We start from the raw sequence: 15,879 nt of genomic DNA, 5'->3' as shown, positions 1-15,879 counted from the left end.
CAGCACCGTGTCAGCTGTGAAGTCCTTCAGGTTCCTGGGTCCTACAATCTCCCAGGACCTGAAGTGGAACACCTATATTGACTCCATCGTGAAAAAGGCCCAACAGCGGATGTACTTCCTTCGCCAACTGAAGAAGTTCAACCTGCCACAGGACCTGCTGATCTGGTTCTACTCAGCTGTCATTGATTCTGTCTTGTGCACTGCCATAACTGCCTGGTTTGGCTCGGCTACCAAATTGGACAGAATTAGGCTGCAAAGGACAGTCAAGACAACTGAGAGGATCATTGGTGCACCCCTGCCATCCCTTCGGGTCTTGTACGAGACTAGAACGAGGAAGCGGGCGAGCAAAATCACTGATCCCACACACCCTGGGCACAAACTCTTAATACTTGTCCCCTCTGGCAGGTGTTACAGAGCACTGTCCACCAGAACTACCAGATACAAGAACAGTTTTTTCATCATCACCACCATCACCCTCATGAAGAGTCAACACTCCCCTACAGGTCTCCTATCAGTACAATATATCCCACCACTTTTGTAATTTACTTGGTTTTTTTTATTACTTTTTTCTATTTATTATTTTTTAATCTGTAAATATGCTATTTATTTATTCTGTGTCAGCTGTCTGTCTTGTCTATTGTGTGTAATATTGAAAGCACCAAGCACCAAAACAAATTCCTTGTGTGCATCAGCACACTTGGCAAATAAAACCTCATTCTGATTCTGATTCTAATACCAAACCAATTCCACAAGAACTTGTCTTGATGCATTGTTCACACCTGAATGTCTCCTCCTGGAGCTGGTCTAGCTGTGTCTGGAGCTGAAGATGCCTCCTTCCCGCAGGGCTATTGAGGTCCTCAATGGAATCAGACTGGTTCAGCCGCTCCATGAGTACATGATTCTCTGCCAGCAGGCTGCTTTTTTCCTCTTGCAGTGCGGCCACCTGTGGGAAAGAAAACAAGCCATTTGGAGCTCTTCATGAAATGCAGTCTAGAAAAACCTGACAGAAACCCAGACAACACGCATATATACAACAGGCACAAGCTACATTTCAATGGAGACATGCATATTCCATCCAGCAGTTTCTTATTAAACTATGAAGGTCCGTACATGCTGCATACCTTCAAACATCACATAATTACATTCATTTTTCTATTAATGTGAAGTTAAACTTATAAAATTCTAAGCGCCACTGAGCCATCGTCAGCACTTGCACTGCCCCCCCATATACAGCATGCCTCCATAATATTGTGTCCACCATTTTTGTCCTTAGACTGGGAAAGGTGTGCCCACTGTAGCTGCTTTGGAGAAATTTATATACCAAATAAAAGAACTAACCATATATTGCCAAATTTTTAGGTTTATTATTCTAGCTCTAAATAAAGGCCAGTGCGACTGAGGAAAAGGCTTGAGTCAAAAAAAGTTACTTTCATAACCCTTTTCTTGTGGAAATATTATTAGCAGGAAATGGAAAATGTCATTATTAGCAGGTTTATTATTATTAGCAAATTATCTGAGGGTTTGTGGCATAAATATGCGCACGGCAACAGCCCACAGCTGTCGAAACTTGTTCACAATAAGCGTGACATGCTCAATGGATCCCAGCTTGGCTTATTGCTCATCCTGCAGAGAACTGATCAATTCTTTATGAAGAGAAACGACAGTCGGTGACACCAAAAACTGTGCTGAGTTACCCAACCATTGTCTGGAAGCAAGACAGCAAAGGTGACAGGTGTTACGTACTTCTGTATTGCTTTCTAAGACACATGTCACCTTGGAGAAAAGTGTCTGCTAAATGAATAAATGTAAACGTAAATACAAAGAAAGCACAAATTGTTTCCAAAATGTAGACCCAAGAAACATACCTAATAATGACCTCATTAAGTGTTTGATAATAAAGCTTTTTCTACATCATGCTCAAATCATGGGTTGTAGTGGCAGCAGGAGGATGATGAAGATGCTGACGCACTGGACCTGCAAGATTATTGTGGAGGAGGGTCACACCGTGCCGCAGCTGGTGCGCATCTTTCACCTTATTGTGCAGCACTTCAGGTAGGTGCCCCAGCAAGCTGTCCTGTGAAGCCAGTGGCTGGATAGATGGACGCAAGCTATCTTGCAGCCTCTTCCTCTCTGCATGTTCCACCTCTCTCTCTCAAATGAATGCCCAAATGTTTCAACTTGGCTGTTACACCTATTCCAAAATCTACCCTACTACTTGCAAACTATTTTAAACTTAGAGATCAAGGTGTCTACAGTGTCACTTTATCTAAAACAAAACTTTACTAACCAAAAGACAAGAAGTGTGTCAGTCACACTGTAAGCACCAAAATTCTCATCGTTAATTAACAAAACTACGGAAGACTTGGCTTCATGGACCTCTTTACCTATTTCAGTATTTGGTACAATTAATGTTGTTCGGATGGATGATTGTTTTACCCCGGTTCTTATACCAAGTGCAAAATGTACTCATATTTGTGCGGGGGTGGGGAAGAGACACACACCTTCATCTCTAGGTTTATCTGGAACAATGGAAAACGCCCAGAATTAAGCTTTCCAAACTTTGTCAACCAAAAGACAAGGGTGAGGCCTCTGTATCAAATATGAGATTTTATTATTGGGCTGCAAAAATTAAACAAAATTCTAAGTGGTTGCAAGCTAGACAGGATTTGCTATGAGTGGGTATGGAATCCACTTCATGCCAACCAAGACTGTTAAGATCTTTGCCTTTCGTTCAAATATTTTGTAAGATCCCATCTTCATGCAGATATTTTGTCATTCAACACTCTTCTCGTTTGGAAAGATGTCAAAAGACACCTGGAGATCCTGAACGGTCTATCATTACGGTGTCCTGTTGCTCTCAACCCAGATCTATCCCCAACTATTTGCCCAATTAGGCTCCAGAAATGGCCGTCTAAAGGAGTGGGTTTTATTTGGGTTTTATTTTTTTATTTGCAGATCAATCACTAGTGAGCTTCAACCTTTTCAGAAGTAATTTCGACCTACCGAACACGGACTTCTTTAAATATCTACAGCTACGCCATTTTATTGCTGCCCTAGAAAACGAGAAGAGATTACAGACAGAATAAAGAAAAGCCAAGAAACAACTCATTACACCAAACAGTTGCAGGGTCTCATTTCTGGTCTATACACCATCTTATGAAGCACTGGTACTGGCTTTTTAGTGCACTGAGGGAGACTTGGCAACAGGACCCTGATGTGTCTTTTTTCGAACACGAATGCTCCTCTGTATGTGCTGAAGTCTTCCCTGCCTGGACCTCCCTCAGCATCCAAGAACAAAACTAAGTTCAGTCATAGAATCAATGCCACTCCAGTGCACCTTAACAGGATGTTCATCTCAGCTGTGCTTTAAGTGCTAAGCTTCTCCCGGCGCTTTCATACATTTCTGGGAATGTGATAAGACATAAGCTTAGTGGACTGGGGTACATCCAACTGCCCAAGACGCCTTTAATAAAAAATTGGATTTCTCCCCAACTATTTTCTTGCGACTGGGGGGCTGCGGTGGCGCAGTGGGTTGGTTCGGATCCTGCTCTTCGGTGGGTCCGGGGTGCCTTGCGACGGACTGGTGTCCCGTCCTGGGTGTCCCCCCTCCCCCTCCGGCCTTACGCCCTGTGTGCCGGGTTAGGCTCCGGTTCCCCGTGCCCCGTATGGGGCGAGCGGTTCGGACGGACGGATTTTCTTGCAAAATCACAACCCAAACCCTTTCCTGATGATGTTATGGTACATAGACTAACTGCTCTTAAATATTTGCCAAAGAAATGTATTTTAATGTTGTGGTGTACACCTGAAGTTCCCTCCGTAAATATGTGGATGACTGAAGTGTTTCAGTTTCTCCCTTTTAAAAACTGACATTTGAGGTGCATTACAACTGTAATGAATTTTGGAATGTCTGGAAACCCTTGTGGAAGTTACTAGAAAGAGCTGCATGATCATACCTGTGATACATTATACTTTGACTTGGTGTACGGTCTACGTTGTTTATAAAACCAGTAAAGAAGACATAACGCACTGTGGGGACTACATTTGGGCCATTTGTACTGCACCACTGTGCTTTAATCTTATAATGATTCTTCAGTATTTCGATGTGACACATACCCTTTGTCGACGGAGCTCATGCACACTATCAAAATTTACATTTATTCACTTAGCAGACGCTTTACTCCAAAGCGACTTACAATGGATTCTATGAAGTGTTATCAGCCCACACACCTTATTCACCAAGGTGACTTACACTGCTAGATACACTACTTACAATGGGTCACTCGCCCATACTGTACATCAGTGGAACACACTCACTCTGTCACTCACACACTATGGATGAACCTGAACACCATGTCTTTGAACTGTGGGAGGAAACCAGAACACCCAGAAGAAACCCACACAGACAGGGGGAGAACAGGCAAACTCCACACAGACTAAGCAGGGATCGAAGCCATGTCCTCTCACACCACCCAGGCATTGTGAGACAGCAGCACTACTCGCTGTGCCACTATGCAAATTCAATTAATCATAAAATTCATTAAATCTTTGTTATTTTATATACATAATCCTTCATGAAATTTCCATGAACAGATTGTCATTATTCTATAAACTGAGTAAAACTGTTAAACACACACACACACACACACACACACACACACACACACACACACACACACATTTTCAGAACCGCTTGTCCCATACGGGGTCACAGAGAACCGGAGCCTACCCGGTAACACAGGGCGTAAGGCCGGAGGGGGAGGGGACAAACCCAGGACGGGACGCCAGTCCGTCGCAAGGCACCCCAAGTGGGACTCGAACCCCAGACCCACCGGAGAGCAGGACTGTGGTTCAACCCACTGCGCCACCGCACCCCCCTGTTAAAAACACATAAAATAAAATAAAATCTTTATTTCTGAATTTACAGAGCTTGAAATGTGGGGGGAAGGGGGGGAATCACATTACTGAATTGACTGAGGTCCTCTTCAAAAAATTCCCAGCTACATAATTAAATAATTTGCTAATATACAGTACAGGGGGTCTACATAATATATTTTGATCGTTACACAAGGGTGCTGCCAACACAAGTATTTGTGCCCATGATTACTTTTAATGCCTAATTTTTGTAACTTTTTGAAACTTTTAATCTTCTTTTTTAACTTTAAAAAAATCCAAATAATTTTTTGGGTGAAACTTTGCCAAATTCATAAATAAAATCATCATAAATTCTAAGAACAGTCAGTGCTGTCACAACGTTCTGGTTAGTGGCTTTGTATGCATTTAAAGAACACATGGCTCTTCTCAAAATAAATTCTATACAATAAATTATACTGCAATTCAGAAAAACTTTGTGGACGAAATCAAATTTTATAAATTAAGTGTAATATATTGTTATTCATTCAATTTATTTTTATTACACAGCACTTTCCTTATGTCATTAGGTTTCATTTAGGCTCACTGTGGGAAGAACCTGAGACAAACTAGGTTTTTTTTTCCCCCGTAAGAAGTACTAGAAATTTTGTTGTCTTGTTTCTTGGTCAGTTTTCAGGAATGCATAAGGACAGGATAAGTAAGTGTGTGTGTGTGTGTGTGTGTGTGTGTGTGTGTGTGTGTGTGTGTGTGTGTGTGTGTGTGTGTGTGTGTGTCATATCACTTCAGACACGGGAGACTGGACAAAGGCAGGGACAGAAAGAGGAGGGGGGGAATTTTAGAACCAACCTGCATGTCCAACTCATGACATCTTTGGGCAATTTCTTCTTTAGCAGCCAAGGCATCATTCAGCTCTTCAACTGTTTTCTTCAGCTATAAATGAATTTATAAAAAAGATATTAAATTTTGCCCAGCGACAACTGATTTTCCACAAATAATTCCTACTTTCCCCACATGCCAATCAGTTAATTTACCTGTCGATCAAGGTCCACATACGAGTCATTTCCTGTTGTGACAGGGGTTTCTTTGCTCATGAGCTAAACATACAGAGATACACATGTAAGGAAACAAACAACATATGACAGATCTTCTCTAAAACATGTAATAACTGCTGCCATTTTACATTTACATTTTCCCAATTATTCAAAAACACATACCTCTTGAATAGCTGTCATGACAACATGCTGCACAGACTCTTCCATCATCATTATAGTCTGAATGTGTTCTGGAACAAGTACACAGAACAACAACACCAAGTCAGAGAAACACTAACAGAGAGAACACACGTTCAAGGCTGACACCAATTTTGCTAGGTCTGTGGCTTAGGGAGACAAAGTAAGTTCTATCTGCACTAGCTATAGAATTTAAAGCACAGTTTATAAAAAAGACCATAAAAATTCTATGCCAGGACAAAAAACCAACAGATTGAAAACTTTAAAAAGCTTTTGAGGGATTGATGGGGGGGAAGTAATTAAGACAAAAAATTACTACATGCTGAAGGTTGAACATGATCATACAAACTGACCTTGTTTCTGCTCACAGTTAACTGCACACCCAAGAATAAGTTGCAGCATTCTGCCCAGCTCAGCAGCATCTGAATGTTCTCCAACTAAGTTAACATCTGGAAGGGTGAAGTCATTGATCTGCTGGCCTAGAACCTATTGGGGGGGGTACACAAAAACCTGTTTGTAATGGTCAGAATGCAGGACATTAAAAAGAGAAAAGGCATTCTCAACAGTGAGTCAACAATAGCTTGATCAATTTAATACATTCAATTCATTAGCTGAAAATCCAAGAGTACATGCATTACATTAGCAGCCTATGCAAGAATTTATCCATAAACAAAAATTCTCATTAGTAGAACATAACATTTTGAATTAGCCTCTTCAATTTAAACACACACACACACACACACACACACACACACACACACACACACACACACAAATGCATTCACCTACAGTGTATTTACAGTACATGCTCACTATCTTCGAGCACTCTTCCACAAATGATGTGCAATCCAGACCTGCCCAAAGGTTTATGTAAGAGTGCATCACAGCCGCACAACAGCTAGCACTGACGCCCACGGCTCCGATTGTCACATCCAACTGCTCCGTCTGTGTGAGTTTTCTTTTTATGCCTCTAAACACCGTTAAACACTACACTACCAGCTGATACAGGTATACACAATGTTCAAAAGTAGTTCGGTGTTACAACGAACCATACTGGACCGTTCCCGCCAAACAGTTTGAAATAGTGGCAATAGACTTGATATGTTATTACGATAAAATGTTACAAGGCACAGTGGTTAACCAAGCTCTATTTTGCTGTGGGGGAAAAAAGCATTCGCTAAAGTAATAAAAGTAAATTTCTTTTTTTCTAGTGGGGAAAAAACTACTAAACTGTGAAATATAGTAGAAACAATGAGATTCACATTTTAATGACATGAAAACAGCAGAGAACATTTTCCATAATCAAGGACAATCTTTTTAAAATTTCCTTCATTTTAGGTTGCAGGAAGCTTATTACAGTACCAGGTCTTTCACAATGTCACTAAAATGTATATGTAACTGAAAATATATACACACACACACCAAATGCTGTAGATCATCTACAACTGGGATTGACTTACCTCATGGTTATAATCCAAAATACCTTTTAAAATTTTCTTTAAATTGCTGATCTGAAACACAGAAACACTGGATTAAAGCAATTGCAGCTATATCTGTAAACAACAGCTAGAACAGATTTTTTTAAAACAATCTCAATCATAACAATGAACAAAAATACATCCCTCTCTTACTATATGAGAATCACATTTGCTAGTGTATGTTACAGTACAGTGTTTGTACAGGAAAACATTTTATAATCATAAAAAGTGAAATAAAAATACGTATTTTCTGAGCTTTGACAGAGCTAAAATGTATCCCACTACGAGTTTAGGGATTTCATGGTGGAGAAAGTGTTTTTTTTTTTTTTGTGAGGAATTTCACAAATCTGCAGATATACTGATCCCTGATTACTTTATGCTTTCAAGTGATATGATGATGAACATCTATTTTGTATGGGTCTGTTTCTTTACTATGCATTTGTGCATTTTCGTATTCATTGCAGGTAACAGTGTGAATTCCCATTCTGGTGAGGAGTAAATGAACAATCAATGACACAAAGTATAACTATAAGAATATACACAGGCACCTTCTTTTACAATTTAGCTGGGACTAGAAATGCAACCTGATTTGTTTTTTAAAAAAAAAATCAAAGTCACTTCTACAACTAGTCATTCACAAGAATACCCTATTCCAGTTACAAGAGGTTTCATTTAATAACCCTGCATCACCTTAAGAGGCAATTCTCTGCATTTACAAAGACCAAATTTGGATTTTAGATGCCCCCGTTACAGCTGAGTGGCATGAGATGAGAGCTAAAATGCCATCTTTTTGAAAGCATCACTTTTTTTTTTTTTTTTTTTTTTTACATTTAGCTGACACTTTTCTCCAAAGTGACTTACAATGTTAAGGTTACAATTATCACAAGCTTACAATTATTTACCCATTTATATAGCTGGGTAATTTTTATTGGAGCAGTTTAGGGTAGGTACCTTGTCCAAAGGTACTACAGCTAGAGGTGGGGATTGAACCTGCGACCCTTATTTCCAAAGGCAGTAGCTCTAACCACTATGCTACCGACTGTCTCCACTTGTTATCTCTGTATTGATAGACCCCATTTGGATTATCGAAATGGTGCAACTTCTCACAGATTTGTTTTGCCTTTACTGTTTCATAGCATTAAAGATTGAAATACGGGCTATCGGTGGAACAACAGTCTGAATGACAAATTTAGGATGAAGCAGATTAATTTTTTATGTTAAAAAAAGACGACAATTTCCACATACACAATGGCATTAAAATACAAAACATATACATAAAAATGCACGTATGTAAAAACAGCGAAACACACCTTCAGAAGAGCTGTGTGTAGGCCTGTCACTGAATTATAAACCAACCACTCAGAACAAGCCTAACACACAACCCATGTCCCTCTGTAGAAGTGTTCAAAGCAGGCTGTTGTTCACATCTCACGGCATTCATCACCCATTGTGTTTTCTGAATTTTACCTACTTTCTAATTTGGCTTGCTTTTTTTTTCCAGGAATATAAAAAAAGTGTATATATATTCTTGTTTCCATAAAATAAAGCATTGTCTGTCACATTTTTTATGTTGCAGCCTTATGCTAAAATCATTTAACTATGCAATTTTCTAAAATACTGTTTTCACTTTGTCATGTTTGTGGGGTGTTGAGTGTAGACTGTTGAGGAAAGAAATTAATTTAAACGATCGAACATAAAGCAGAAACATAAAAAGGTGAAAAAAGTGAAAGGGTCTGAATACTTTCTGAATGCATTGTGTGTGTGTGTGTGTGTATATATATATATGCACATTTGTGCATATATGCATACAAGTTTAACATGCAAAAATAAGAAATGCTCGGAAACAGGACACTGCTTGCTGCATACAGTCTGTTGTTCCGAGGATGGACTATATAATATAAAGATTGAGTATTGTGTTTTGTAGCGCCACTGTGGTTTGGTCTGGAGACAGGGATCTTAGGAAATGCTCTTTATTAAGTGTGCATGTCTGAATTGTAGTCCTCAACTTGACCCAAGGGATCACTCCAAAAGAACAGGTGACTACAAAATCACAAGAAAACAATAAAAAGTCTTCGATGAGATACTGTCTTGCAACTCACAAAAAAAAAGAAAAAAAATATCCTAGCATACCAATATTTTATGTACTGTGCCCCTCTCAACAAAGAAACTGAGCACATACAGTTAACACAAAATATGACCAAAAAGAAAGCCAAGGCAATTAGTCAAAGAGGCAACTGCTAATGAACTATTCTGGAATGAGTCAACTGAGGCAAGCGGAGAAAAAAGAACTCCTCGGTCAAGGGTTTCTTAATGACGGCCTTTCACTTGGTTTCAGGGTGTGCTTACATTTTGGATGGCTCATTGTATTTTTCTCAGAGATGTCTGATGCTTTGGAGAAAAACATCTGCTAAATGAATGTATGTAAATGTAAATGGTTACTTAGGAAATCAGTACATCAGTCTCTGAAATATATAAATAGCATAGCAACAGAAATACACCACTACCAAGGTTTGTTACCGTTTCCAAAACAAAACAATCAGACATACATTTTTTAAATGTTAATGAGTAAAAAAGGGGTATAAAAAGCATTTTGCTTGCTAATTCAACAACAAAATACCTTACCTTTAATCTCCAGTTATCCCCAACATCTGTTTTTATCCGACTTATCCAGCTTTCATTAAAATACGAAATGTCTCTAATTAAAACAAAAAAAAAAAAACACAAAAGTTAAATGACCTGAAAAGATCAAATATTTCAAATTAACAGATTCACTTACAGTATATCATGGAATTACTATATTTCAAATAGCAATTCGTCAGATCTTTCATGTTCACAAGGGTTTAGTGAACAGTACCCCAGGAAACTGCTTGCCGCTAATCTACAGATCCAGTAAATCAATTCAAATTTCTGCAACTGTTTATGGAGAAGAAAAAAGTTAAACACAAAACATAATGAAATAAAATGTCCCTAAAATGCATTTAGAAAACTCAGAGACACAGTGGTGAGGAAGCCTGTGATGTATGGATTTCTACTTCCAGCCACATGAACGATTAAAAAAGTAAATAAATAAAAAGAAAGCTTGGATAACCAAAATAAAATTATTTTTTACGAACAAAGGGCAAAAAAAAAAACTGGGGGGGGACTTAATACAGATGCATACAAAGGGTTGAACGGACATGCATTTTTGAGTAGGGAACTCGTGCAGCCAGTTTGTCTCCTGAGGGATGAGCATCAGCACTACTAATGTACCTCTTGCTGAGGTTCAGAGCTGCGATGCTCGACTGCCTGTATCCATGTTATTTGTTATCTCACAGTCATGGGCAAGCGTGTCGCACAATTCAGTGTCATGTGGTGCTTTTTTGCAGTTTCAAACTGAATCCCCTGTACTGTACACTCATTTTTATAAAAATGTGAAAAAATGCATAAATATAGTTAAAAAAATCCTCTCAACTATAAACAATAAAAACTGAAGTTAAAGTGAAATCAGAATACCTAGACATGTGTTTCTTAAAAACTAAGATGAGCTGATCTTTGTTTTTCATACCATTAAGAGTTATTCTTTTCTCTTTAACCCCTACACTACTAGGGGCTCTCGTTTCTGTAACAGGATCTGGCTGAAAATCTCAGAGGATTGAATAAAATGACTAATCGTTTTAAAAGATGTTATAGGACCTAAAGTGAGGTTAGCAACATTTTTGCTAAATCATCATGGCTGCCACCACTGAGAGACAAATGCTAACAGAAAATTCTCTCATCTGGTTTGGTTTAAAGTTCACAGGACAGACCCAGCTGAACCCAATACGAGTAGCCCTTAGGCAGTCTGCAGGGCATGTTTGTAAACTTGAAAACACTGTAAACAACAGAACGGTGTTGATTGACCCTAATACACCTCTTTAGTTGGATTGCATTTGGCTGAGTCAAAGTTTTGATTATTCACAAATCTTTGTCTACCAGGCAGTGTTCCAGGATGAAAATTCCAACCATTGATGTACTTCTTCCCCAGACCCTGAGACACATGAACAAGGTTTAAAGGTAACTTTGCAACACTTGGCCAATAGTGAGGACAAGTAGGTGAAAGTTAAAGCCTTGTGATACAACTGAATCATGGCTTAGAATGCAAATAAACAAGGAGGGAAGGAAGATTAAGTGCCAAGACACATCACGGCCCTAAATTTGGAAAAGCCTGCTTAGTTGGAGTATCAGTCCAACACTTACTCTTAATGGAAGTAAGAGTAAATCAGTACATGTCCGTCCATCCACCCACCCAATTTCAGTACCTACTTTGTCCTGAAAAGGGTCGTGGTTATCCAAAGCCTATCCAGGAAGCATGGGTGCAAGGTTGGGGGAGGTACACCATGGATGGGATGCCAAGTCTTTGGCAGAGTAGCCACTGACAGAGTCACTCACCTATTCACCCACTAAGGGCAAATCAGTCATAAATTTACCTAAACTGCATGTCTTTGGACTGTGGGAGGAAACCCCGACAGATACAGAAAGGATATACGAACTCCACACAGACTAAGCAGGGAGAGAAACCCATGTTCTCTCAGACCGCCCAGGGACTGCGAGGCAGCAGCGATACTTGCTGTGCCACCATGCTGCCCTCTGTATATACCCTGAAATCAATTAAAACAATTTACCCACCTACACAGAAGACAATTCTGCTTAACTGAGAATTATTTTTATACAGTGATAATGCAAAGAGATATAGGTACATAATACAACAAGAAGGCAACGCATTGCCATACTTAGCAGAGGTGGTCATAGAACACTACCTATGAAGATCCAAACAAGTGGTCTAATTTTTCAGAATTTCTTTAAGTTACCCTATAAGTAAAAGTATTTTCTTCTGAAGCAAAGTTAGACACTTGAGTCACACTTACATTTATTTGTTTAGCTGACACTTTTCTTCTCCAAAGTGAAAGTTTGTCAAAAACTTTTCAATGGAGATCTATTTCCCCATTCAAGTTTCCCACCACAGTCAAAGAAATTTATCAGTAGTACTAGTAGCTTCACATTTTAAACACAGAAATACCCTATAAAGACAAATGGGAATACGGCAGAATCTCTGAATGAACTTCAAGTTTTACGCCTCACATAGGGAAATCTGGCTCATTGTTACTAAAATACTAATGAGGCAGTTCTTGTAATGTAATTACTGTAATAACTAGAAACCCTTCCCTGCTTAGCCAACAATAAATCAGCTCAGTCATTTATAACTATATTGATTTTAAAACAAATATTAGAAATATGTTTTATCACTTCAAGGGTTCTACGGAACGGTAAGGCTTTACTTTGCCTTTTCAACTTGTAGCACTTTCTTTAAAGATTCCTTTGCATGAGAGATCAATATTATACACTACATGGTATTTCACCATGATAAAAATGTCATGAGATTTGTGAGAGATGCTTGTGAGTAGGCATAGAGCTAAGAGTCAACAGAAAAGTACTGGAGAATCTACATTGGGGGGGACTGCTCACCTAGCATAATTCTCAAAAACACCAAAACTTGTATTTTACACTGAAATTTCTTTTCTTGTACGGTTTTTCTTGTGCAAGGCCACAGTTTTTCCATGGAAATTTTAGAGTGCCATGGACATTAGAATATTATGTGTGCTTTTCAGTCCAAATTCCTACATAAAAAGAGAGTATGTTACACAAGGGAAGCCTATACACTCATATCCCATATAATAGGGTTCTGTACAATGAAAAACTGTTACAATGACTGATGGAAGCATATACCTTTTTTCATGCAGCAGGTTTATTATTCAATACAATGGCATTTTGCCTATTGCAACAAAGGATCTTTATTCTACAGCAACTTGTATGAGAAGCTCAGGCCACATTCTGAGGATGGGGAGAGGGCAAAACACAGGAGTGCAGGCCATAGCCACCTCCTGGATTATCAACTGCACCCAAGTAAGAGATGATGCTGAGGTTTGGCGGAACTTCTTTCAACTAACAGAGGAAAGAAGTTGTCATGGGACTCTTCCTGCCCTCCTGTCTTCACACTGATGCCTGCTGCTGACTGCAGAACCAAATGTCGATTGCAGCATGTCCCTCGCTGATTCAATTTAATACTTGTGAACTCCTCATGGAGCCTCTTGCAGGGTAGCTTCAACTAGTTTCTGTGCCTGCACAAGGTTCTGCTGTGCTCGGGTTTGAAGGTTTGACAAGTCACCTGCAGTGATAACAGCTTATCGTTTTCTCAAAGAAAGGCACAGCAGAGCAGAAGAAGCCACAGAATTCATGAGCAGGTTCCATAGCGAAATACCCATGTTTTGTACTGCCCCGGAAGTCTTGACCTCTACACTGCTGCTTGCATCTCTTGGGAAGTTGCCTCAAACTGCTACAACTTAATCTTTCACTGGATTCTCCAGAATGCATGGAATCTGTGTACTTCCTAGGCTGAACTGAAACTTACCATTAGGTCTCAACTTCCTCCTACGCACCCCATCTCTACTGACTTCCTAAGGATGTTCAGGGCAAAGGGGAAAATGTGATCCGAGAAAAAGTGCGGCCTGTGCTTATCCTATTCATTAGCCCACGGCACTAGGATGTAACGCTCTCGTTGTAACCCTCACACTGAAGTCACTGCAGTAATCCCGAATGAGCCTCTTCATACCAGAAGAAAGTCTCCACTCCCTTGTATGGTATGAAGTCATAGTCACAACAATGCTAATTCACCTTGTTCTTGTCTGCCTCCCTCATCTACTGAGTCACCAAACCACTGTGTATGGAGGAACCTGGTGTCATGAGGATTCCGCATTTCTGCATGGAAACACCGCAATACATACGTTCTTGAGGAGGAATGCTGTCAAACAACTGGAGGGTGGTAAGCTTGCGTTGTGATCAAGGCTGACAACTCCGGAAACTCAAAGTAATGAACTTGTGCTACAAAACTCACTCTTTACACAAGATGTGGTGTGGGAACCCTGGTCCTTTGGACACCTCTGGTATGATCATTTCTGCACCAGTAAAATTTAACTGTCTTTGGATTTGACTTTTGATTTAGTGCATTATTCAAACCATGAGAAAGAGTAAAAGGTCCGAGAACTCATGTCTTAATAATAAAGACTAGGCATATCAAAGACTGCAAGTAAAACACAAACAATTTCATATGCATTTCAGCAGCATTTACTTCAGTAATTGCATCTCTTACCACTACTTTACCTCCTGCCCACAAATAACAGAGTTTGTATTTTAACACGTCTTGTATGACACAAAGCAATATAGCGGAGTCAAAACTTATGCGGAAATCAAGGGATTGATATCAAGCCAAACATCATGTACAATCAATTTACATATAAACCTTACAGCACAGTATTGCAAGCTGGCACTTACCCAAAACAATAAGTGCATGTAATAATGAACATGTTTATGAAGAATACATTGTAATCACCAAGCAAAATGAATAACACGAGGTAACACTTATGAAAGTGAGAATGGAGAAGATGCCTGAGAGTGTATCAGTAATCAGTCATCAAACAAAAATCAGTCTGTGTGTAAAGCCAAGTGCCTTAATTAAGTGTGTACATGCAATGTTCACTATTACTACACTACCTGTTGTTATTTTAGTAAGACTGCATGTGCGTTTACCAGCTGTTGTGCATTTGGTGTAATATGCTTTGAACCTATAACTACCTGAGAAAAAGAAAACCCTAATTTGCTATAAAACAATTTGGAACACTTAGGTTTTATAATGGAAAGTTACCACTCAATTTTTTTTTTATCTTTCAAAAGAAATAAAAATTGGCAATAACTATTATTTTCTACTGACAATATTCAGTATACTAAGTGAAAAGCCAACACAACATTTAGTGTGGGGAAACTGCATAGTATTACTTTAATAAGCAAATAAATGTGTTGAAAACAAGCTATGACAAAAACAGAGGAAAACACTTACATTTTTTGAAGAACTTGAGCCATTGCAACACCACTTGTAAGGTCTTCTACTGTTTTACATGGTGCTTCCACTCCAAAGGTCTGTATCTATGAAAAAGGATGTTACAAAGGATGTCATTTCTTACAGGACAAAAATATTGATTCTTGGATGAAAAATGTTACCTAAAACTAATCATCATGCATGACAGTCACACCAACTTGTAACAAGTTATTTCCAGCTTGTCCTTTAATAATACAGTTTCACTCAATTTATTATCGATAACTGGCAGTGGACTCACAAGCAAAGGGTATAAGACACAATACACGCTACACTGAACAAAAACATGTTGACAGTGCGGCTGACAGGTTACATTTACATTACATTGATTCATTTAGCAGCTACCTTCCTCCAAAGAGAT

The 15,879-nt window shown here is 39.1% G+C and overlaps 1 protein-coding gene across 3 annotated transcripts in view; it reads right to left on the bottom strand.

Annotated features, from left to right (window-relative positions):
* hook3 (hook microtubule-tethering protein 3) overlaps positions 1-15,879 on the bottom strand; it is a 43,518-nt gene that overhangs the window by 24,945 nt on the left and 2,694 nt on the right. For all 3 annotated transcript variants that reach the window (XM_018750657.2, XM_018750659.2, XM_018750658.2), the window contains exons 2-9: positions 15,483-15,568; positions 10,199-10,271; positions 7,559-7,609; positions 6,452-6,584; positions 6,084-6,151; positions 5,901-5,963; positions 5,716-5,799; positions 780-943 (exon numbers count right to left, since the gene is read on the bottom strand). In XM_018750657.2, the coding sequence (XP_018606173.1) occupies positions 780-943; positions 5,716-5,799; positions 5,901-5,963; positions 6,084-6,151; positions 6,452-6,584; positions 7,559-7,609; positions 10,199-10,271; positions 15,483-15,568 (722 nt within the window). The remainder of the gene's footprint in view (positions 1-779; positions 944-5,715; positions 5,800-5,900; positions 5,964-6,083; positions 6,152-6,451; positions 6,585-7,558; positions 7,610-10,198; positions 10,272-15,482; positions 15,569-15,879) is intronic.

This window comes from Scleropages formosus, chromosome 5 (genome assembly GCF_900964775.1).
Source record: "Scleropages formosus chromosome 5, fSclFor1.1, whole genome shotgun sequence".
Lineage (NCBI taxonomy): Eukaryota > Metazoa > Chordata > Actinopteri > Osteoglossiformes > Osteoglossidae > Scleropages > Scleropages formosus.
This window is presented reverse-complemented; position numbering and strand designations above follow the sequence as displayed.